Below are 26,612 nucleotides of genomic sequence, written 5' to 3' on the forward strand. Positions count from 1 at the left end.
TATTGTTCTGTCCTAAATGCCATTAGTTCAACTCCCTTCCTTCCTTTTAATTTGGAATTCATTCTTATCTCTGATCTATATTATCTGTCTTAAATCACTTGAATTGTTTCTAACCTAGTTCTGATCAGCGTTTATCAAATTTAATTTGCTTTACATGCTGCTATGTTGTTTGGCTTTGGTTATCCTTTCCTTTAGTGTTACATGGTGATCAACATTTATTTTACACAAACTATGGACTCTACGACTGTGTTATAAATAATTATTATAATTTCCCGACTTTTCAACCTTCATATTAAGGTCACCATCTGGAGTATTTATATATATACAGGGTGTTCGGGATAAATTTGACAGTTTCGTAAGGAAAAAGAAAATCTTCTTTGTATCTATTAAATTTAATGAATTGACAAAAAAACATTACAGGCAGAGTTAATTACAATACTATCAACAAGATTTACTCAAAATAACCACCATTAGCATCGATCACAGCTTCAATTCTGCTTCGGAACCTCGAACAAGCTGATGCTACAGTCTCCCTGGGAAGGGCCGCAAAAACTGTTTTAATTTTATCCATTAACTGGGCTTTTGTATTACTGGAAGTGCGATTGGTGTCTTTTTCAACTGCGCCCCATACAAAATAATCCATGGGGTTAAGGTCTGGGGAGTTTGGAGGCCAAACATTTGGACTGGTGAAGTCGTAGAAATTTTCAGACAACCATTTTTGACTTTTCCCAGAGGTGTGGCAAGGGGCCGAATCCTGCTGCCATACATACGGCCTACCATTGCCTACCCTTGTTATCCAGGGCTTGACTACAGTTAGCAACTCCACGAACAAAGCCCGAATTCCAATGCCAGGGTTCTTCAACACCTGTTCCTGCAGATTTGCGAGGAATTCTGCTGTACGAACGCAATCAGATCGTCTGCTAGGGATCTTTCTTCTTGCTACATCCTCGTAGTCACCATTGCAAGTCTCTAGTTCATGCCTGATTGTTTTTACTGTATTCAGGGAGCATTGGGCAGCAGTCGTAATATCCTTATTTTGATGGCGGGCACGAATCATCATGATACAAGTTATTCTCTTCCGTGATTCAGGTGGGTTCCAGCTATCCATCCTTTCTGACATCTTGTATATGAATGAAGAAGGGTCCAAACTTTTAAATGAAGAGAAGTGTGTGTTAATACATGTAACTTACGGAAAAATATAATTAATTATAAATATGTCCAATTTATCCCGAACACCCTGTATATACAGAGACAAGCTAAATTACATTTCAAACAGTATGCTGAAGAGACTGTTATTTATTCAACAGTTATTCTACTGGACTGACCTCTAGTTAAAATAAAATAAAATTACAATAAATAAATGAAATAAAATAAATTAACCAAATCAGAGCTATATTCTATTTAAGACAACTTCAGAGAACACATTCTTTCATATAGATAGTTTTGTTACAGTAAAAATGATGTCCTAATTTAACAAGACAATTGTTATATTAGATTTAGGATCATGAGTTACCTATGGTCCTATTTATTATTATTATTATAAAGGCCTCCATGGAGGCAAGAGACTCATCGCAGGAAGTCCTTCCTAGGAAACACAATGTCTATCATACCACTCCTTGAACCCATTGACCGTTCTTGCTCTCACCACTTTATCAGGAAATGCATTCCACGTTCCATCACCCTCCATACAAAGAAATAATTCCTCACCCTCTTGCTTCCTTTCTAAACTTCCAGGGATGGTCCCTTGTCATCGCTCCTTCCTGCTGCTTCATCAAGTGAAAGAACTCTCCAGTGTCCACCTTGTAACTGCCTCTCAACAGTTTAAAAGTCTCGATCATATCACCTCTCCTTCTTCTATTCATCAAACTCTGCAGTCCACATTCTCTCAGCTGATCCTCATAATTAACATTGTGCAGATCTGAAACCATCTTTGTTATCTGCCTCTGCAAACCTTTCCACAGTTAATTTATCCCCTTCAAATCCTGGGAACAAATTTGAGAACAATAGTCTAAGTGTGGTGTGATCAGGGTCTTATACAGTGGAATGATAACGCTTCTATCTCTGCAGGTCAGCAAGTCAGAATTTGCAGCCACCCATTGATATATCCCAAACTGGAAGATTTTACATTTTGTTGCATTAAACCAACACCGCATTCATTTGCCCATCTGTCTAGTTTATTCAAATCCTCTTGCAGGGCTGCCACATCTGTACTATTACTAATAACCATCCCAGGTTCACATCGTCTGCAAACAACTGAATATCCCTTTCTTTCTTTTAGTGTTGCATGGTGATCAGCATTCATTTTAGAAATTATGGACTTTACAAACATGTTATAAATAACTCCTTTAATTTCCCTGGAGTATGTACAAATATACTAGGACAAGCTGAGTTACATGACACACAGTAAACTAAAGAAACAATGATTTGATCACAAGTTATTCTACTGGAATGACCTCTAAGTGAAAAAAAAAATACAAATTAATTAATTATTTAGTAACTACATCAAAGCTAAATTCTATATGAGATAACATGGGAAAAATATTCTTTCTTATAGATAGACATCCTTCAGTAATAGCGATGTCTTATTTTTAACATTACAATTGTTATTTTAGATTTAGGATTCTGGATTATCTACAGTCCTATTTATAGTTAACTATTAGAGAGAAAGGCTCCGTGGGTAGAATATGTGCCTTACATATGCTTGGGATTTTTTGACTATCATTATTGTTCAGATTAGGGTGGTTGATTAAGAATCTCACAGGCTTCCTTAAATTTGCATTCATACCATGTTTTGGTGTGATGTAAACAACTGGTGCTTTTCCAGTCAATTCTATGTAAAGTGTTCAGGGCATGATCAGAAAGGCCAGCTTCACTATAGTCGTTATATTTAATGTGTCATTTATGATCCTTTTGTCTGATAGAAATTGTGTGTCCTGTTTCTCCAATATATGGTATATTACAGGTGCAATAAATATGGTATACTCCAGGGTGGGCCAGCAGAGGGAGAGGGTGTTTGGATGAAATGAGTAAGTTTTTTAATTTTGCAGGAGGTTTAAAGGTGGCTTTGAGGTTGTATTTTTGTAGTATTCTGTTTATTTTATCTGATGTCCCTTTAATATAAGGAATGGTTATAGTTTTATTGTAGTCTGGTTTATCTTTGTTTTTATTGAGGTCTTGTAGAGAATTTTGTTAATAGTGTTTTGGCTGTAACCATTTTTAGAAAAGTTTGCTGATAACTTTAAATTCATCTTTCAGCACATGTTCATTGGAGCAGATCTTCAAAGCCCTATTTTTTAGAGTATTAATGACACCTAGTTTTTGTGTTGGATGGTGGTAGGAGTTTATGCGTATATATTGGCCAATATGTGTCTGTTTCCAGTAAAGAGTGAAGGAAAGACTGCCAGAAGGAAGACGTGTGACAAGCTGTGGTGCACTCAGGATTTAATCTTAGAGGGGGGCCAAGCACTCAAGATATAATCTTGGGGTGGGGGGGGGAAGTTGAGTAGATGATTTGAGAATACACACTACGCATTGCATACAAGGTATGACTGAGCATCTGCAGTGATTGCCAATACATGATACCAGTGATCTCCTGTGGCTCGGCTTTGCATTCACAGCGGCCAGGATTCCTGACTGCTATAGGGTATTCCCACCTTATGTGATTGTTAATTCATAAGTAGCATAGAAATAGAAGCCACAACATAAATTTTTTAAAAAAATGATAATAATTTTAATTAGGAAAATATTTTTGGAAATTTTTCTAGTGTTTTTTCTTTTTCTTTTTTTTTTTTTTTTTGGGAGGAGGGTCAGGGCCCCTTGGCCCCCTCCTTGGGTGCAGAAATGGTGACAATGGTGTACCTAGAAATGAAGTGTGTTCTGTTTTTCAATCTCCATTGTGAACTGTTTGTGTTGTTTGTTTAGGTGCTAAGGAAAGTCTCTAGTGTCTGGCAGCCATGGGACCACATTGCGAAAACATTGTCAATGTATCTAAGCCAGACTTTGGGTTTTAAAGGAGAGGAATCAAGAGCATGTTACTCAAAATGTTCCATATAAAAGTTAGCAATGGGGGGGGGGTAATGGCAAGCCCATGGCTGTTCCTTCTTTTTGTAGGTAGAAAGCGTTTTGCCATACAAAATAACCGGAACGTAATACATGCGCAAAGAGAGCCATGATATCTGGAGGGAATTTTTTCTGTAAAAGAAGGATTGTGTCATTGATTTGGACATTCGTGAAGAGGGTAGAGATGCCAAAACTGAATAAATCATCTTTTTGTAATGTAATATCTTTGATTATGTTTATGAAGTGTTGTGTGTTTCTGATATAGGAGGGGGGAATGACTTACCAACTCCTTGAGTGTTGCCACTAATTTTTTGGCTAGGTAATAATTCGGGCTATCTATACCTTCGACTATAGGCCGGAGTGGTGTGTTTTGTTTGTGTGTCTTTGTTTGACCTTAAATTCTTGGGGAAACGAGCGTAGTGCGGAAAGGGTTTTTTGAGTGCATGTTCAGGCCTGTAAGTAGTATTACTGTATGTAATAATAGATTTAAGTAGTTTCTCTGTTTTCTTTTTTATTCTGTTGGTTAGGTTGTAGTTAACGCGTTGGTATGTACTATTGTCTAAGACCAGCAGATTCATTTTTTTTTAATAAGAGGTTCGGTTTAGAATAACTGTGGCACTTCCTTTATCGGCTCTAGTTATTACGATGTTCGGATTTAACTTTTAATGATTTCACCACCGTTAATTCATGTTTCGTTAAGTTACTTGTTATTGTTTTCTTATGATTTATATTTAAAATGTTGGTGGTTTCTAAACGTATTTTGTCTGCTATGGTATTTGGGATGAATCTTAAGCCTCTTTCAATATTACAAATAAAATCCAGTTTGTTCATCGATCTGAGTGCTACAGTAAAATTTAGATCTTTGCTGAGTAGCGAGAGGTCATCTTTATTTAGGGCATGGTTGGATAGGTTGACTACGTTACTGTTACCTGCCGGCAATTGGTGGCTCTTGTTGCTTCTTGCTTCTGGTTGGTTGTTAACATTCACTGTGGAGAAATTCGAATATATGTCTGTTGGTTTTGTCAATCTTTTAGTCTATGAAATTTGGATATGAGATTTTCTTTCTTAGTTTGAAGGATATGGTTCTCCGTGTTGTCCATAATATTTGCAAGAATAATCCAAATATCTGCATTCAAAGTAACTTGAAAGTTCCGATTTTTCATTTTGTACCTGGTTTTGAGTAACAGCTAAGTTTTTTCTCATAGCCTGGCCATTACTCAAAACCAGGTATAAAATGAAAGAATATTATCGAAAGAATATTTTTCCCATGTTATCTTAAATAGAATTTAGCTTTGATGTAGTTTCTAAATAATTAATTCATTTGTATTTTTTTTTCACTAGAGGTCATGCCAGTAGAATAACTGGTGATCAAATCATTGTTTCTTTAGCTTACTGTGTGTAATATAACTCAGCTTGTCCTTGTATATTTGTGTATATTCCAGATGATGATCTTAATATAAAGATCGAAACGTTGGGAAATTAAAAGAGTTCTTTATAACATGGTTGTAAAGTCCATAATTTCTAAAATGAAATCTGAATATCCCCTTGTAATCCATTGACAATATCATTGATATAAAGGTTAAACAATACAGGTCCAAGTACTGAGCCCTGTGGAACCCCACTTGTAACCTTCTGCTTCCTTGATAATGCCCCACCATACACAACTCTCTGATACCTATCAGACAACCAGTCCTGAATCCAGTTGATAACCCGACATCTATACCCATGTGCTGAAACTTAAATATCAGCTTATCATGCAACACTCTGTCAAATGGCTTCGCAAAATCCAAAAAAATGGGAGTGTATTCCTTTCCCTCATCAACTGTTCTTGTCACTTTATTATAAAAGGCAATCATATTACTTTCATGTTCAAATTCATGTTGATTCTCACAGATAACATTACCCTCATCTGCCCAACGCTGTATATAGTCCCTCACTAATTGCTCCAAGACCTTAACAACTACTGATGATACACAAACTGGCCTATAATTAGACACTTCCAGTCTGCTATCTGCCTTAAGCAATGGCACTATCTTACCTTATCTTACTTCCATTTCTTGGGTACCTTTCCCATAGCCAGACTTCATTGAAAAGCCAGGTCAAAGAAGCTGTAAGTTCTTTTGCACATTCTCTCAAAACCCATGGTGAAATACCATCCAGTCCCACAGCTTTACCGACATCCAGAGTACTCAGTATTTGGAACATGCTTTCCTCTAAAGCTCGAACGTGTCCTACTCCTCTATTATTAAAACCTGCTTCTCCAGGATGAAATAATCCAATAAAGTGCTCATTGAACAACTCCACTATCCTCTGCATCAGCCGCTCTGTTCCCATTTTTATCCCACAATCTGATTCTTCCATAATCATTTCTCCTCCTACTGGCCACATAGCTAAAAAATTCCCTAGGAATTTTTGGATCTTAGTACCAATCTCTTCTCACTCTCCTGGCCTGAGTCTTATATTTTTCATGTATCTGCTCTCCACCCCTCTCCTTATATCTCTTCCATAATCTCTTTTTCACCTGCAGTTCCTGTTTGATATTGTTTGACATCCACTTTACACCAAATTGTGTCCACTTCTTCACTCGTGGAATACAGCTTACTATTGCTGCTAACAAATTCCTTCACCATTTTGAATGCACTAATGATATCCTGGCCTTCCAATTTCGCCCTCCATGGAACTACCCAAAGTTGATATCTAAGACTATTATAATCGCTCGCCTTATAATTCCACGTATGGAATTATAAGGTGGGAGAGAGAGATGTCGTCTCAGTTATTATCAGCTCTTCTGATGCTATGACCAAATCCAAAACTCTTGAACCTCTTGTTCCCTCTATTACATGCTTCCTAAGACATTTATCCTTCAAGAATTCTAGAAATTCCATTTCCTTATTACTACATGCATTTGCCTCTTCCCAGCTTATACTGCTGTAGTTAAAATCTCCCATAAGTCATTCTTCTTGCACTTGCCAAGCTCAACTGCCTAAACATCCCCTGCTCCCTACTCTGTGTACTCCTTGGCTTGCAGCAACACCCCACTAAATATCCTGTCTTTCCCACCTCTATCGCACACCATATGATTTGAAAACCATTAGTGTCACTATTTAAATTAAGGGGATATTAAATCCCACATTGTTTTAAAACCAAATAAGAAACTCAAAGATTGGAATCAGAGAGTTTCATGCCGAATATAGTATAATAAACTATAAAAGTATCGGGGATTTCTAGCGTGAGGCTAATGCAAGTAGTCCTATTACGTTGTACAAACTCGGGCAACTTGCAGCAAAGGTGTTAACGTTCTGATTGCTATTCTTGATATTTTCCATAATGTAAAAACACATTTCCTAGGAAACGTATGCTGTTATTACATTATGGTGGGAGGTCGCTACCCAGACCGGTTTCAGCCTTTATTGAGGCTTCATCAGTGAGTAGTTAGACCAAATTAATACCAAAGGGTATAGCGAATACTCTGCTATACGAGTTGTCAAAAAGGTGCCCCATTAAGTTACTTAAATATAAAGAGCCAATAGGCTTCATTTCGGCGATATAAACATTATTTAAATTAAGGGGATATTAAATCCCACAGTGTTTTAAAATCGAATAAGAAAAATACAATTTTATTTAATGCTGACCATAGAAACAAACTTATGTTATAGCCTACCAGTTTCGTCAGCAGACTGTCTGGCTTTTTCAAGGCATTTATGAAAAGACATAAAAACTAGTAAATGCAAATTGAAAGGAACATAAAAAATGTTGTAAACCAACTAGTATCTAAGGTTACATGTTCATGTGACAGAGAAGACTTATTGTTCTTATTCATTATCACGCATGCGTGTTTGTTGTAAACGCGTAATGGGATTACTGGCCAACTGTGGTTCAGCTTGATTAAGAGAGAGGATAAGGTTTTTCCACGAACTGTTTAGAATCACACCCTGATTTCTGTTGAGGTTTCCACTGGTTATTGACACTATTGCGGCTTCCTTGAATAAACGATATCTGTAGTCGTCATCGAGATATGGCATAGAACTGTTTTGCCACTCTATCGTGTGGTTAGACATACAGAAATGATGTGCTAAGCCGGAAGAGATACTTCTGTTGTGGTTTACATCACGAACATGTTCTTTTTGTCTTATTTCTAAACTCCATGAAGTTTGTCCTATGTAGGCAAGACCACAGGAGCAGGGAATGTAATATACTCCTGGATATTTGTAGAAAGGTACCTTATCTTTTTTGGGGATCCTAAAACTTGTCTGATGCTGGTGGTTGGTTTGAAGACCACTCTGATGTTGTAGGCTCTTAGTATTCTTGCTATTTGATAAGAAATTGACTTGATGAAAGGGATCACTACAGTAGAAATATGCTGGGAGTGTGATTCTTCTTCTTGTCTGGGGTTGTCACTGTATAGATATTTTTTATGATGTTTTGAGGAATCCATTTTGTGATAATGTGTTGGCTATTAGTGAGAGTTCAGTCTGAGTATCCTCCTCTTCTGATATAAACTTTCTGGCCCTATATTTCAACATGTGGATAATGCTCAGTTTGTGTGTCTTGTGATGGTTTGAAGTATAATGAAGATATCTTCCAGTATCTGTGGGCTTTCTGTAAATAGATAATTTGACACTGCTTGATTGTTTCTTTATCAAAATGTCTAAAAAATGCAGTTGGTTGTTGTTTTCCACTTCCAGAGTGAATTTTATCTTGTTATGTATTGAGTTGATGATTTGATCCACAAAAGATTTTAAGTTTTCTAAGCTGTCTTGCCATATAATGAAGATATCGTCAACATATATCCACCATGTAGATGGTCTGGGGGAGATTGTGGAGAGAATTTCTTTTTCAAGTTTTTCCATGAAAAGGTCTGCACAAGATGGTGATAGTGGGCTTGCTTCCCATTGCTAGGCCTTCTAATTGGTATATGGTGTTATGTATATACATATAATTTTTTTTTTCCACTAGAGGTCATGCAGTAGAATAACCTTTGATCAAATCATTGTCTCTTTAGCATACTGTATGAAATGTAACTCAGCTTGTCTTTGTATATTTGTATATACTCCAGATGATGACCTTCATATGAAAGTTGAAACGTTGGGAAATTAAAATAGTTATTTACAACACAGTTGTAAAGTTCATAATTTCTAAAATGAATGCTGATCACCATGCAACATTAAAAGAAAGGAGTTTGTGTATTCATTGAACAGTATGTTTTCCAGTAAACAGTCATATGTCTGCCAGAAGGAAGACATATGACAAGTGATATTTTCTAGATCATATGAGATATGATCTAGAAACGGAAGTGTGTTCTGCTTTTCAATCTCAGTTGGGAATTGATTGCGTTTGTGTTGTTTGTTTAGGTGACTGTGGAAAGTGTCTAATATCTGGTGGCCATGGGGCCAAATAGCAAAAACATTGTCATTGTATCTAAGTCAGACTTTGGGTTTTAAAGGAGAGGAATCTAGAATTCTAGATTCCTCCAATTTTGATATGAAGCGCAGTGTCACTTTATTTTATAATTGGAGGGATAATGTGCAGCCTTGTCATACACCTGAATTGAAATCAGACCTCTATCTTCTTCATTTCTATCTGCTGACTTAATAATTTCAATCTATCCTATATATTCCTCTATATAATGTCCCATTTACACCATGTACATGTGGCATTTTGAACAGCTTTTTCCTTGCACCTTGTCATATGACTTTCAGATCTACAAAACTTAAATACAGATCATTATTATATTCTCATGCCTTCTAAATTATCTGTCTACTTCTTTCAAATGAAAATATGATGCTGATAACCTCTATCTTGCTTGAACTCAGCATGCTCTCCTAGTTTTCCTTCTACAATTTTTTAGCATCTTCCCAAGTATGTTTCTATAAATCTCTCTTGGAACACTCAGTAGGGAAATTCCTCTGTAATTCTCACATATTTGTATTTCTCTTTTTAGTGATGGATACAATCAGAGCTCTGTTCTAAATATCTGTTATTCAGCCCTCTCACCAGGCTTCTGCATTATGCTGCAAAGCCACCATAAACTTTTCTGTCCCAATATTTGAGCTTGTCTGGTCAACTATCACTTACTCCTGCTGCATTTTTACATTTCTGTTTCCATGTTTGTTTGTTTTTAAACCTCAAATCTTGATATTTATTACTAGTTGCATTCCTTTTGAATATTTCCTATCACTGTGTAATATTTTATTACACCATTGTAATATTTTATGGTGGTCGTTTTTCTGAATGTAATATTTGTAACTTTGTAATTCTTTGTAAAACTTTGTAAATCATTTTATCACTATACTTATATCAATCTGTAACTCTATCTTTGTTCTACTTTAAGTATTCCTCCCCATGTCTAGGATCTCTAGATATTTATTTGAATTATTTTGACTGCATCTCAGAAGTTCCCCTTATGACACAAGAAAGCATTAATACCCTCGCTGAACAAAGAAATTACTCATATCATAACTTAGCCACAGTTTGCAGTCATGACCAAAAATTTTCTATTTTAAGCCTCTTAAATCATTAATAACTTCTGGGTTCCCACCTTACAGGTCTGATTTTATTTAAGATCAGTGCATTGCAAAAGATTAAACCGAACCAGAAACATTGTATAAAAAAAAAACAATCAACATTTAATAACAGGTCAAAGAATTATATACAGTGCAAGTAATTAAAGCTTCATTCACAAAAGAAATCCTTATTCTTAAACAAGTATTCAAGCACGATATTCAAGGGACTTTCATATATATATTCTCAGTGAAATTCAATTTAGTACATTCCACTTCACAATTACTAAAAATTCTTCACACATAACAAGGAACTATTTAGGTGCACATAGCAACAGTAATTAATCTTCTAGCATGCACCACACACACATATAACTCCTAAGCTCTCACTCTTAACTTTAAAGACTTAGGTATATGATTGGCAGTTATACTGACATACTTTCATCCCTTCTAAGTTAAACATTTCAACAAGAAATTAATTCAGCACATACATAGGTTAAAAGAATTTCAAATTAACCCAATTTCATCTTAAGGAAATTTATTACGCTCACGTTTGGCTTGTTTACAGTTTAGCACAGACTCATGCACATAAGAAAAATTGCTACTTTTTTTTTTTTTTTTTTTTTTACTAATCAGTTCAGCAGTTCTTTAGGGGAATTATCTAAAATCACACACATAAAGAAAATGAACATTACAGACTCACATTAGTCTCTGACTGTCTTGCATACGTCTTCCCTCCTTGTCTGTTATTTTCTTCCGGTGCTTCAGGGATCTCTTCTCCGTTCCAGGTTTTTACTTCTTTTCCTTTCCTTTACAAGAGTTTCAGGGCACCAATCAGGAGTCGCTTTAGCTAGTGGGATACTGGATAGGTTCTTCCGACATCTGGAATTTGACTGGCAAGGAAACTGCATATGACGGTGGGCATGCACCTACTCGAATGGAGCGGCAAGGCTTGGATTCACACAGCAAGATTTCTCCTTAGATTGACCTCCAGATTATCCTTGGCTTCACACTGGAAAACTGCTTCAGGTGGAGGGACTCCATCTTTCCCCTCCTGACTTACGGTACCTCTCCTCCGCGACTTCTCGTGCGTAGATCAGGCAAGATGAAAATAGGAAATCCTTAAAATAAAGAACTTTTATTAGTAAAAGACCAGAAGATAAATGATAAAATCTACAAAGAGCCAACAAGTTTCACTAGCCACTGTCTAGCATTTTCAAAGCTGAATTGTTGTGAAAACAAATGCATTAAGTTACATTTCAAACATACACTTTAGTGACTGTTAGGCCGTTACATTTGATCATTCTGTTTGAAGGCGTGCATGTGTTCGAAAGCTTCAGTCAGATTCCGGTACATGACCACGTGTTGTGTAGTTTTTTGCATATTGTAATTCTGTCGAACTGAGAGAGATGATGAGATTTTTCCATGTCTTTAAGAATAATACTCTGATTTCTATTTAAATTATTGCCTGTGCATAGTACCACAGCTGCTTCTTTTAAAGTTCTGTATCTGTAGTCATTCTCGATGTAAGGCATAGAACTGTTTTTCCAATCTATAACGTAATTTGATGTTGAGAAATGATGAGCTAAACCAGATGTGATGATTCTATTATGATTGACATCCCCCACATGTTCCTTCTGTCTTATTTCAAAACTTCTAGAAGTCTGACCAATGTAAGAAAGGCCACACATGCATGGAATTTCATATACTCCAGGACATTTGAAGAAAGCTACCTCATCTTTAGGTGATCTTAAGATTTGTCTGATCATGGTAGTTGGTTTAAAAACCACTCTGATGCTATGAGCTTTTAACATTCTCACCAATTTTGTAGAAACTGAATTAATATATGGAATGACAGCTGTGGACACATATTGGGGCACCGTAACACGTTGTTGGTGGTTGTCTTTAAATAGCCATTTGTTAAATGTTAGAAGGGTATCCATTAAGAGATAGAGTGTTAGCTATTAATGACAGTTCTCTCTGCACATCTGCTTCTTTTGAAATAGACCTTAAGGCTCTATTACGGAGCATATGAATGATGCTATGTTTTTGTGATCTATGATGGTTGGACGAATAATGTAGATATCTACCAGTATCTGTGGGTTTCTTGTAAACGGACAGTTGGAAATTGTTATCTTCTCTCCTCACTAGGATGTCAAGAAAAGGAAGTTCTTTGTTCTTCTCTAGTTCTATAGTGAATTTGATCTTATTGTGTAGTGAGTTGATTTTGTTCAGAAACACGAGAAGGTTTTCCATGGTATCTTTCCAGATGATGAACACGTCATTGACATATCTCCACCAAATTGACGGTTTTGGTACAATGGTGGAAAGAATATCCTTTTCAAGTTTTTCCATAAAAAGGTCTGCACATGATGGTGACAGAGGACTACCCATGGCTAGACCTTCCAATTGTTTGTATACAGTGTTGTTAAATTTGAAGAAACTTGATTTCAGACAATGATGAAACAGCTGTGTGATGTCTTGAGGGAAAAGATCTTTCAGAATGTTAACCACCTCTACGATCGGTACATTAGTGAATAAGGACACTACATCAGGACTAGCCATAATGTCCGTTTCTGATATTTTAATACTCTTCATTTTTTCTACAAATTGTTGAGAGTTTTTAATGTAGATCTCTGTGTGTCTAATTGTTCCTTTCATTAATTTTGCTAGATGCTTTGCTAGTAGGTATGTAGGTGAGGATCTTCCATCAACTATTGGACGAAGAGGTACGTTTTCTTTATGAATCTTGGGAGCCCCATAAAGGCGTGGAGTAATAGGATGTAATGATTTAAGTTGTTTTTTAAGTTCATCCGACCAACCGGTCATATTGCGGATAAGAGTGTTAGTCTCCAGATGATTACTCATGATGGGATTTTTATCTAAGACTTGGTAAGTGGAAATGTCTGCTAGTAACAAGTTAATCTTATCAAAGTAATCTTTCGAGTTGAGAATGACTGTTGAATTTCCTTTATCGGCTTTTGTTATTATAATGTCTTTGTTGTTACGTATGTTTCGGAGAGCTTTCTTATCATAAGGAGTGATATTAGGTATTGGTGGTTTTGCTGAAGCAAGAATAATCGTACCCTTGAACCTGATAGCATTTGCTGTAGCCTCTGGAAGAGGAAAAAGACTTTTTTCTATCCCACATGTGAAATCCATTTTAGGGATAAAATTAGGGGAGATGGCAAAATTGAAACCCTTTTTTAGGATTTCTGATTCATGATTAGAAAGCTTGTAATCTGAAAAGTTAAAAATCACTTTGTTGTTAGGCAGACTGTGATGCGACTGGAATTTTTTCTTATACAGAAATTCGAATTTTTTAATTTGTCTAATTTTACTCATTGTGAAAGTTTTCTCGTAGCTACGAAGTAATACTTGGTCTATATCATTCCAAGTCATGTAGTCCAAACTGTTCGATATGTCATCAAATTGATCTCTACACTTCGCGTCAATAATGTTAAGCTCATACCTGGTATGTTGTATCCTTTCTCTTAATAGCGCTAACAAAGTCTTGTGGTATATTCTTTTTGCTGTTGTAGATTGGATATGTGGGATAGAAAAAAGTCTTTTTCCTCTTCCAGAGGCTACAGCAAATGCTATCAGGTTCAAGAGTACGATTATTCTTGCTTCAGCAAAACCACCAATACCTAATACCACTCCTTATGATAAGAAAGCTCTCCGCAACGTACGTAACAACAAAGACATTATAATAACAAAAGCCGATAAAGGAAATTCAACGGTCATTCTCAGCTCGAAAGATTACTTTGATGAGATTAACTTGTTACTGGCAGACATTTCCACATACCAAGTCTTAGATAAAAATCCCATCATGAGTAATCATCTGGAGACTAACGCTCATATCTGCAATATGACCGGTTGGTCGGATGAACTTAAAAGAACAACTTAAATCATTACATCCTATTACTCCATGCCTTTATGGGGCTCCCAAGATTCATAAAGAAAACGTACCTCTTCATCCAATAGTTGATGGAAGATCCTCACCTACATACCTACTAGCAAAGCATCTGGCAAAATTAATGAAAGGAACAATTAGACACAGAGATCTACATTAAAAATTCTCAACAATTTGTAGAAAAAATCAAGAGTATTAAAATATCAGAAACGGACATTATGGCTAGTCTTGATGTGGTGTCCTTATTCACTAATGTACCGATCGTAGAGGTGGTTAACATTCTGAAAGATCTTTTCCCTCAAGACATCACACAGCTGTTTCATCATTGCCTGAAATCAAATTTCTTCAAATTTAACAACACTGTATACAAACAATTGGAAGGTCTAGCCATGGGTAGTCCTCTGTCACCACCATGTGCAGACCTTTTTATGGAAAAACTTGAAAAGGATATTCTTTCCACCATTGTACCAAAACCGTCAATTTGGTGGAGATATGTCAATGACGTGTTCATCATCTGGAAAGATACCATGGAAAACCTTCTCGTGTTTCTGAACAAAATCAACTCACTACACAATAAGATCAAATTCACTATAGAACTAGAGAAGAACAATGAACTTCCTTTTCTTGACATCCTAGTGAGGAGAGAAGATAACAATTTCCAACTGTCCGTTTACAAGAAACCCACAGATACTGGTAGATATCTACATTATTCGTCCAACCATCATAGATCACAAAAACACAGCATCATTCACATGCTCCATAATAGAGCCTTAAGGTCTATTTCAAAAGAAACAGATGTGTGGAGAGAACTGTCACTAATAGCTAACACTCTATCTCTTAATGGATACCCTTCTAACATTTTAAACAAATGGCTATTTAAAGACAACCACCAACAACATGTTACGGTGCCCCAATATGTGTCCACAGCTGTCATTCCATATATTAATTCAGTTTCCACAAAATTGGCGAGAATGTTAAAAGCTCATAACATCAGAGTGGTTTTTAAACCAACCACCATGATCAGACAAATCTTAAGATCACCTAAAGATGAGATACCTTTCTTCAAATGTCCTGGAGTATATGAAATTCCATGCATGTGTGGCCTTTCTTACATTGGTCAGACTTCTAGAAGTTTTGAAATAAGACAGAAGGAACATGTGGGGGATGTCAATCATAATAGAATCATCACATCTGGTTTAGCTCATCATTTCTCAACATCAAATCACGTTATAGATTGGAAAAACAGTTCTATGCCTTACATCGAGAATGACTACAGATATAGAACTTTAAAAGAAGCAGCTGTGGTACTACGCACAGGCAATAATTTAAATAGAAATCAGGGTATTATTCTTAAAGACATATGGAAAAATCTCATCATCTCTCTCAGTTCGACAGAATTACAATATGCAAAAAACTACACAACACGTGGTCATGTACCGGAATCTGACTGAAGCTTTCGAACACATGCACGCCTTCAAATAGAATGATCAAATGTAACGGCTTAACAGTTACTAAAGTGTATGTTTGAAATGTAACTTAATGCATTTGTTTTCACACCAATTCAGCCTTGAAAATGCTAGACAGTGGCTAGTGAAACTTGTTGGCTCTTTGTAGATTTTATCATTTATCTTCTGGTCTTTTAATAATAAAAGTTCTTTATTTTAATACATCAGACCAAATATGTACAATTTAAGTTCATAGGAAATCCTTCTTAACAAAACTCCAAGCCTTATATCTCTCATTGCACCTGCATTTTTTTTTCAAGGTTATTGGACCCCAAATATTCCCATACATATCTTGCACGTAGTTACAAGAACCCTGGACAACATCACGAGATTGGCAGTTCTCGAACATTCGCCGACAAATGTATTCTTCTCCTTAGACATCTTTAATCCGGCTTTGGCCTACGAGAATTTCCGATTGATGCACGCCACGCCCTTTCAATACTGACCTTGAAGGTCACCTGCTACAGGACTAGTAAATACTTTTCAGAAGAAACTGCCGACTCATAAATATTACTTTTGGTTTTAACATCGTATTTTTGCCTTTAAACAATGAGCGAGTTAATTCCCCTTGGGCTTATTTGGGGTTTTTCCTGACATCGAGTTTTTACAATTGTTCTGTCACTGCTTGTTTTATTTAACACTCTTTCAAAGTAACTACTCAGATGCCCAGAATATCTTTAATTTTAAAGATATTATGAGCAGGTTTCATGTCACCTTTTCCTGTACTCTTTTCTCCATTTCAAAGCTATTTCAACAATCTCCAGAACATTTGCTACCCATCCTGATATTTATTTTTTTATATTTTTACCAGTCTTCTCCTGACTTTTGTGTAGCTACTTTTATATAGGTACATTTTCTCTTCATGCTGGTTCAGAACACAAGAGCACAGAGAGGATTTGAAATAGGAATGATCATGAATATTTATATTCTGCTGAAAGCAGAATAAAATTGAAAATCATATCGAAAAAAAAAAAAAGTAATTAAGTTCCCTTTTCCTTGACTTTAAAAGGATTAAAGTCAAGCAGCATTGAGAGATGAACTGTAAATGCAGATATACAAAGATTATTTAAGAAATAAAAAATGAAAATTTAGAAAAGAAAAGTTTGATTCAGCTTGACAAATGTGTGGTGAAGCTGTATGCAAATATATGCAAGCAGAGAAAATTTACAACTCTGTGGTGACTCAGGAGGTTAAACAGACAGTCATGGAAAAGGACAAAGTTTACTGCAAGAAGTTCCTAGGAAGTACGTCAGTATGTGCTATTCTCCTACACATACTGATGTGCTTGCTAGGAACTTCTTTCAGTAAATTTTATTCTTTTTCCTCACTATCTGTTTTACCTCCTGAGCCACATCAAAGTTGTAATTCTTCTGTGTTTGCATACAGCTTCACTACACATCTGTCTAGCTGAATCAGTGTTTTCTTCAGAATTGGCCACTGGGTCTCCATCATTTGTTTCTTGTTTTCAAGCTCTTTCATTTTTTATTTCTTAAATAATCTTTGTATATTTGCATCTACAGTTTATCTCTGAATTCTGCTTGACTTTAATCCTTTTTAAAATTTTCTAAAACACTTTTTTTTTCAGTATAATTTTCAAAGTTATTCTGCTCAAAACTAAATATTAGTGATCACTTCCTATTTCAAATCCTGTAAGCTCTTGTGTTCTGAACCAGCATGAAGACATACATTACTATCAAAAATTACATATTCAATGAAACTTTTATTTCTTGTATCTGCTCTCCTTGTGAACTTGTACACATCTTCATGTAATCACATGCTGTTAATAATTATTAGTCCATGTCCTGAACAGAAATTCAGCAAATCCATTATCATTACATTTGTTCTCTTCTCCATATTTTCTAAAAACATTTCTATATGTCAGGTATTAATTTTCTGCCTGCTATTTAGATCTCTAGCAAGGGCCAACTTTTCTTTTATGTCTGCTGTCTTTTCTGATGACTTCAAAAATTCCTCAGCTTCTTTCTTAGTAGAGCCTTCTGTTACCATTAGTACAAAATAAATCTCGTTGTCCAATTCCCCGTTTTGTTGTTTGTCCACATCGCTTTACTTAATTATCGTCTACCATTCTCTTTAATGTTTTGTGTTATGGTACATTTCTAAGTATTTATATTGGTTTATAGGCAGTAATACTAGGATAGGCAGCCTGAGGAAATACATGTAATAGATGTATGCTGAAAAAGAAGTACATTATGGTTTTTCAGTGCTGTCAGTGTGATTGGTGAATATGCTGCTAATGGTTTTAGGAGGGTGTTGACATATTTGGCAGCCATGAGTCCAAATGATGAGTATGCCATCAACATACTTTTGTCATACTTTAGGTCTCTTAGTAGCCAAATTTAGATCTTGTTGCTCAAAATATTGCATATAAAAGTTAACTGTAGTGGGGGGGGGGAATGGGGACCCCATGGCTATATATATATATAAATTATTTTAAATGACTGATACCAAGAGATAAAGAGATGACATGGTTTATTTAAAAAGATACTACTAGTTTACTAGTTTCGTTGAATTGATCAACTTCTTCAGGTATCACAATCAAAGAAATATACAAAAAATAATAGAGACTTAAAAATTGCATTAACAGTACTAGTCCAAAAAAACAGTAGTACATTTTGAAAACAGTAATGCAAGCTTGAGTTCCAAATAAACGTTAACTACATGCTGTCATGAGTGCGCCAGTATTGAACAGAGGCAATGTGTGCATCAGAAAGATTGAAACTTAGGGAGTTATTGATATGGGAAGAATCTAAGGCAATTTCTCTGGATTCTACAATCTTTCTTTCAAGTTCATCATAGCATACACATGGATATTAGAAGTTTGTGTCCAGTCCACAATGTGTTGGCAGTCTTCATCTGAGTTAACGGAGAAAAGAATGTGGCTAGAGAGAGCGCTGGCTCTAGTCCTGTTGTAGGCAATATCTCTACGGTGTTCTTCCAAACGTAGAATGACGGATTTAGCAGTTTGTCCGTAGTATAGCTTTCCAGGAGTCTACAAGATCTTATGTGATTGTGGAAAGCCATACTATGGCCAAACTGCTAAATCCATCTTTCTACGTTTGGAAGAACACCGTAGAGATGTTTCCTACAACAGGACTAGAGCCAGCGCTCTCTCTAGCCACGTTCTTTTCTCCGTTAACTCAGATGAAGGCTGCCAACACATTGTGGACTGGACACAAACTTCTAATATTCGTGTGTGCTATGATGAACTTGAAAGAAAGATTTTCGAATCCAGAGAAATTACCTTAGATTCTTCCCACATCAATAACTCCCTAAGTTTCAATCTTTCTGACACACACACATTGCCTCTGTTCGATACTGGCGCACTCGTGACAGCACATAGTCAACTTTTATTTGGAACTCAAGCTCTCATTACTGTTTTCAAAATGTACTACTGTTTTTTTGGACTAGTACTGTTAATGCAATTTTTAAGTCTCTGTTATTTTTTGTATATTTCTTTGATTGTGATACCTGAAGAAGTTGATCCATTCAACGAAACTAGTAATATCTTTTTAAATAAACCATGTCATCTCTTTATCTCTCGGTATCAGTCATTTAAAATAATTTATAATATTTTCTACCGAATAAAAATGAATTCATTTTGCCACTCAAAATTCAGAGTAGTTTTGTAAAAAGGTGTGACACCTTTTAGCTACTTGTATATGAAAATATGACTTCTGCATTACTCCAACCTTGGTATCACTTCTGGGTCTGGCTCCCACTGATGAAACCTCATTATAGATCAAAACCAGTCTGGGTAGTGACCCTTCCCATAATGCATAGCATTATACATGTCCATAAGAATATGTGCTTTGCATTATGGGATACTAAGGCAAGTGATGTAAAGTTATTAGCCTCTATATACGAGTTTCCCAGTCATTAAGTTACTTCACATGCAAACTTTGTTTGATTACAGTAAGATAAAGGATTAAATCAAGAATATAATTATTGACAACTTTAATTTATCAAAATATCCAGAATGAAATAAGTGGGTAGAGAGGACTGTGATATCAAGTGTAAATTTGCCATTTAAAAGAGGAATATTGTCAACAAGTGGGACATTTTTGAAAATTACAGATACATCGGAACTAGTTAATAAATATTTAACTGCTTAAAGATTGAAACTAGATAACCAGGAGGATATCCTGTGACCTCTGATCCAATATCTAATCTTCAGCTTCCTGGAGGTGCATGACATTTAGGTCTCAGATGCCGAATGAATGAATAAATGTATGAGGATTAGTGGATAATTAGCCTACCAACTAATATTCCCTGTCAGATACAGCATGATGTTGTATAACTGGATGGTGTCTAAGCCATCATGAAAATTGATTATGCTTACTATCATAATTTATGTAATTTTATCTAATACAGATTACAACTTCAGAATTAAAGATAGGTACTAATAACACACAAATTACAGAAACAAGATGGATAGTGCTTGCAATGAAATTATAGAAATAAGGTATAAAAATACTTTACCAAAACAACAAAAAAAGTGGGTGAGTTCATTTGACATATTATGTTAAAAATAATTTATGAATTAATATTTTTTCTGTGATAATAATGTTTTTTATGATTATTATTATTTTTATATTTCAGTCTCAGATAATGGAAACATTTTACACAAGAGTGAATGAGGAACAGTCACGCTACCAAAATGCACAGACTACATTGCGACATCAAAATGTTTTTGTAAAACGGCGATGGCGTATGGCCAAATTATACTTGTTTGGCCCACGAGGACCATGGAAATTAAGGTAAAGTTGATGTTCTTAAGGTATTGTAATATCATGCTGCTGTTTTTAAATTAACTGATTGAATAATGAATAACTGATTTAATTATAGGAATTCTCGTGAAAAACATTGGAAGCTTTCACATCATGAAAATTTTTCTCGAATGAGACTAAAACTGATCTTAAACCACAATTTTGACACTCATTTACAAGCTAGTTGCTTACGAGACAATCAGGGTAAGTTTTGCACATTTAGCCAATTTCTTTATATCTTTATAATTAAATTAAATTTAATATTAATTAAATTAATATTAATTTTAACTTTAATAATAAATTAAAGTTAAAATTAAATTTAACCAGTAATTTGTGATATACTCTTGAGTTTTTTGGTGCAAATTATATTAATTTTCACACAAAGTACATTTCTGATATGTACTCTCAAGGGATGTAACAGAATAATCCAATATGATTAAAGTTTTTGTAATTGCTAGATTACTTTATATTTCTTTATATCTTTATAATTAAATTAAATTTAATATTAATTAAATTAATATTAAATTTAACCAGTAATTTGTGATATACTCTTGAGTTTTTTGGTGCAAATTATATTAATTTTCACACAAAGTACATTATTTTCTGATATGTACTCTCAAGGGATGTAACAGAATAATCCAATATGATTAAAGTTTTTGTAATTGCTAGATTACTTGCATCAATTCAACAAGCTAATCTATTATTTGTCATGTTCCAGTACTGTCAGGTTTTAAATTTTGATTTTCATAAGCAACTGCTAACTTCATCAGTGTACCTAGATCTCCTACCGCCTCTTTATCTATTCCTGTCATTCACACACACACTGATTTTAACCAAGCAGCAAACAGTTAACTGTTTTAATCTTTCATCTACACTATGTTTAATATTTGAATGAAATGGAGATGAAATGTTAAAACTAAATTCTTATATTCTAAGAATGCTAAAATGCTTTTTTCACTGGACAAATAAAAATACAAATTATTCAAGCTAATGTCCTGATCATTCTCTCATTTTGGCTGACTCTGACATTCTCATAAAGCTTTCAGCAGTTTTTACAGCAATGTTTTTCCTTCTTAGGAACATTTTTTAGACTATAAGCTGATTCCCAGTCTTTCACTTATGGAGTGACATCTTTTTAGGGTGGTAATTTTTATCTGTCTTACTGCATGAACATTATTGAGCACGTGTTATAGGCTATTGTTTTCTGTATTTATTCATAAGTACACACAGGTTGTTCTCTATGTTTAGCAGCCAGATAATAGGTAAGTTTGCACTATAGTGTAAACTTGCATTGCACACTAGCGCCTCCGTAGCGCAATTGGAAGAACGACGGTACATTGCGCCCTTCGAGTGGAATAGGCTTAAGTTCGATTCTCGTCGCGACGGGAGGAATCTTTATCTGGTCGATTTCAGTCGATGGTGAGTTAGCCGATCTCATACGGAGGTAGCAGGGTTTTTTCTCCCGGAAACTCGGGTTTTTCATCCCGCATACATACAAATCGGCCCTTCAGAACACACGCAATTTACAGACAACAATTACTAGTTGTGGTGGTGTTGGAGGTGGGCGGTAGATGGCGTTGATTCGTAGTAGAGGTAAGGTGTAGAGATAGTTGAAGATGTCCTCCCGCGATGAGTCTTCGGACTCCTTGGAGGTATCAGGAATAATAATAATAATAATAGATGAATTTCATTATCTCTTATGTATTTTGAACATTTAACAATATACTTTTTATGTAGTGTTTTGAAAATCACTTTCCTAAAAATTCACTTTTCACAATCAAGACAAAAAATTTTAAAAGAATTTATGTAATGTTTTATGCATCATCATCAAATTTCTTATATGCACCTGAAAAAAAAAAAAAAAAAAAAAAAAAAAACTCAAGGAACCTTTACAAGGTCATCCAGGACAGGCTGCCCATGTTGGAATTCAAACCCACAATCTTTTGGCTGAAGATCAAGTGTACTATCCACTCAGCCAACCAGGGCACTTTTCCTCCAATTAGTCTCTTATCTGGACTCCAGTTGTTAAATCTTGCATTCTGTCTTTCAGGGCACCTAACAAAATTATTCCCTAATTTTCTTATGTGCTCTCCAGTCTTTGATCAAGTATTTTATTTCAAACCTAGTTCTCAGAACCATAAGTTAAAATTGGTTTGAACACTGTCTTGTATAGACCTCACCTAGTGTTTTGAGTGATTCCTTTTTAACTCCTTAACAGCTTATGGACCATTTAGGTGCTGCCATATCTAGGTTTCTCTGTTTGTCTCTGTCATAGACTTCATCTGATGTAAAGTGTTTGTCCAGCTGTCTTAAGGCTTTCAATATCACATTCATCCATCCATCATGTTCAGGATCTTCTTTCAGAGGTCTTTTCTTATCAGTTTTATTTATAAGTACTTGTTTCATTAACGGGTCATTTGTTTTCCAAATGTGACCAAACCAAAACCACTCAATTCTCTTACTTCTTAAATGATAGAACATTGGGTCTTTGAAATAGGTTTTGTAGTTTTAAGTCTTCATTCTTGTAGTCCAGTTACTGAACAGTCAAGTATTTTGATTCTTAGTACTAAGTACCTAGAACAAATGCAAAAAGTTTTCTATCATCATTCTTTGTTGTTGACCATGTTTCATGATCATAGTTTAATATAAGTCATAGGTAGCTTTTCTTGGGATTTTCTTGATAATGTTCTAGATTCAGGAGGTGTAAAATTGCAAAATATCCATGACTGGTCTTCTCAATTCTCTCTTCTATCTCTCTTGTAGTGAAAAATTTATTTTGTATGAATCTTACATTACCACATTAATAACTTATAAATGTCTATCATATACCCTCTTTTCCATCTGTCAACTAAACCTACACACGTTCAGTCTATTTTCAGAGTGATCGTTCCACAGACCCACTACTACTGTTCAATATTTTATCATAGAGCTCATGGATAATTTTAACTATCTAGTAGTTAGCATTAACAGCTACAATGTTATGCCTGTACTCTATGATATAATTATCAACAACTAAGATGGATAAGTTTTGATGGGTCTTTAAAAAGGACAGATATTTATATTGTAGGAAATTGATGAAGCTAGAGATCTAGGAGTGGAGAGTTCAAGTTCAGAGGGCATATTGCAAAAGCTGGCAAAATAGCTCAAAGAATTACTTGGATGTTGAAGAATACATTGACAAGTAGCAATAGGAAGGTTATTATCTCTCTTTATAAGGCTATGGTATGGCTGATTTTCTTGATAAGGAGCCAGTCAGAAAGAATCCCAAGATGAGTGACAAAGGTAGTAGTGGGTCTGTGGAATGATCATTCTGAGGATAGATTGAACATGTGTAGGTTGTAAAGTTTAGTTGACAGATGGAAAAGAGGGGACACGATAGAAATTGATAAGTTACTAATGTGTTATGTAAGATTCATACCAAAGAAACATTTTAATGCATGATGAGCAGAGTCACCCTTGAAAGTTCTGTAAGAGTGTGAGGAAATCATGTGAGAGTGGTGAATGATTGGGATTAGATTACAAGATGTCATTGTTAGTGCTCTGACAGGGATTTATTTAAGGAGAGGTATGATTGGTATTATGGAAATAATGGTTAGTGTTAGCCTCCTGCAATGAGTCTTTTGATTCTATTGAGGTATCCATAATAATAACAATAATTCAGTCAGAGCACATACTGATTTACTTGCTAGGAACTATTGATATTTCCTGAGCCACCATACAGTTATACCAGAAGCCAAGTTCTGTCTTATTTCCCACTCACTCCGCTATCCTTTTATTTTAATAATATAGGATAGGATATGATTTAGTATATATTCTTGGCTCTCACCCCAGGAGGCCCAGGTTTGATTCTACATACCTCTATAGTGGAAGTGGAAGAACAATGGTACATTGTGCCCTTCAATTGGAAAAAGCTTAAGTTCAATTCTCATGGTGACAAGAGGAAACTTTATATGGGTTTTTTTCTCCCAGAAACTTGGGGTTTTCATCCCACATACAGACAAATTGGCCAGGAGAACACACAATTTACAAACAAAAATACTGGTAGTAGTGGTGGGCCGTAGATGGTGTTGTACCATTCTGTGTATAGTTGGTGGATTAAATGGTGGAGACGGAGAGTTATAGACCTTCATCAATGACTCCTTGGAGGTGTCATGTAATAATAATAATATCCAGATTGCTAAACAGAGATTTCTCTTCTTAAGTTTAACTCGCATCTCTAGCTTTTCCTGTTACAAAAAAACATTACATCTGTTGTCTCCAAAAACTGTTGGTTTTCAGTTTCTTCAAAAGACTTTATATCTCATCTGTATGATTTCCAACACTATTTAAATTTCATTTCCACCTTATCTTAGGATACTGTTTGCATTTGGGATGGCGCACTAAAAATTTGATATTATATGGAAATAGGCAGATTGGTTACTCAGTGATCCTTCTTTAATAGATTCGTTCCAGTCATTTTCCTGTAGATGTTCTCCAGTGTTATAACATTAAAACACTAAATCATAAAAAATTTTTTTTTTCATTGACTAGCTTATATTTCACTGGATTTCAAACCAGCATCCTCTGGACAAACTACTTGTTACAGTTTACACATGAAAATGAACGAGTTTAACAATTCAAATTACAACAGACAAAAAGAATTAAAGTCCTAATTAGGTGTCATCTAATGTTATAAAGAAGGCATTATTACAGTTGTTACTTCGATCTTAAGATGACCGTCTTCCAAAATTTTGCTAGATGATTCAGCCATACTTTTTAAGGTTAGGAGAATGTTACATAGCCATTAGTGACTCTAAAAAATAAAATAATCTCTCTGGTCTGATGGCTTTGTATATAGCCCATTGGTTTGCTTCCATCTAATTCTGTGAAGAGGCACCCAAGGCATGGGCTGCCAGTTCTGACTTACTGTAATGATGTTAGCGAATGCATTTCTTGTGTTCTCCAAGGTGGTTGCTAATGGATGTTTTGTCTTTCCATAGTAGGCCAATCACAAGGCACTCCAGGATGTGCTAGAGGATGGAGTTTGAGAGCAGATTAGAGTTTCTAATTTGATGTGTGGTGTAAGGGTTGTATTTTATTAGTACTTTGGCTATCTTTTCAGATGAACCTTGGATATATGGAACAATGGAGTTTTGCTCTTGTGTGTGTGTTTGAGGGAGGGGTAGAAGTAGTGGGTGACAGTATTTTTTTTTTTAATTTTGTTGGAACTGTAGCCATTGGCCAAAAAGTGTGGAGAAGATTGTTTAGTTCTATGGCAAGGGCTGCTAAAAATCGGAAGAAGTCATCTTAAGATCACCACAACAATTGCAATAACTACTTCTTTCCACCATTAGAGGTTGCCTAATTAGGACTGTAGATCTTTAAATTATGAATTGTTTCATTTACTTGTTGATTTAGAGTATAACAAGTAGTTGTGCACCAAGGAAGTGGTATGAAATCGAACAAAATATACGCTAATCAATAAAATTATTATTATTATTTTTTTTTTATGATTAAGATACAAAACCTAAGCCTGTTTCTGCTTTATTTCTCTTCTTATGGGTATATTAAGAATAAAAAAAATTATTATTTTGAGTTCAGGTTTCTATGACTTGAAATGTATATACCAGTAGTTAAGATTTGTCAGCAAAAATCATGTAAAACTTTTTAGAAAGAACAATATTTATTTACTAATTTCATGTATAATGTCATCTTCAAATTGAATACAAATAGGAAAAAAGGTATTAACAAAGAGATTTTTAAATTAATATAAGATTTATGGCTCAATGTTGTGAGTGCTATGTAATGTCTCCTCATAGCTTAATTCATTAATATGTAGGTCTTTGATATATGCTCACCAAGCTGA

General features: G+C 35.2%; 1 protein-coding gene across 1 annotated transcript in view; it reads left to right on the plus strand.

The window, feature by feature from the left end:
• Positions 1 to 26,612, plus strand: part of LOC150109672 (neurobeachin-like protein 1) — a 1,254,229-nt gene that overhangs the window by 884,185 nt on the left and 343,432 nt on the right. Inside the window, exons 39-40 of the mRNA XM_090413954.1 lie at positions 20,601 to 20,758; positions 20,847 to 20,971. Of these exons, the coding sequence (XP_090270080.1) occupies positions 20,601 to 20,758; positions 20,847 to 20,971 (283 nt within the window). The remainder of the gene's footprint in view (positions 1 to 20,600; positions 20,759 to 20,846; positions 20,972 to 26,612) is intronic.

Source organism: Typopeltis vanoorti, chromosome 2 (genome assembly GCF_054136105.1).
Source record: "Typopeltis vanoorti isolate ZY-2024b chromosome 2, IOZ_Tvanoo_1.0, whole genome shotgun sequence".
Classification (NCBI taxonomy): Eukaryota; Metazoa; Arthropoda; class Arachnida; order Uropygi; family Thelyphonidae; genus Typopeltis; species Typopeltis vanoorti.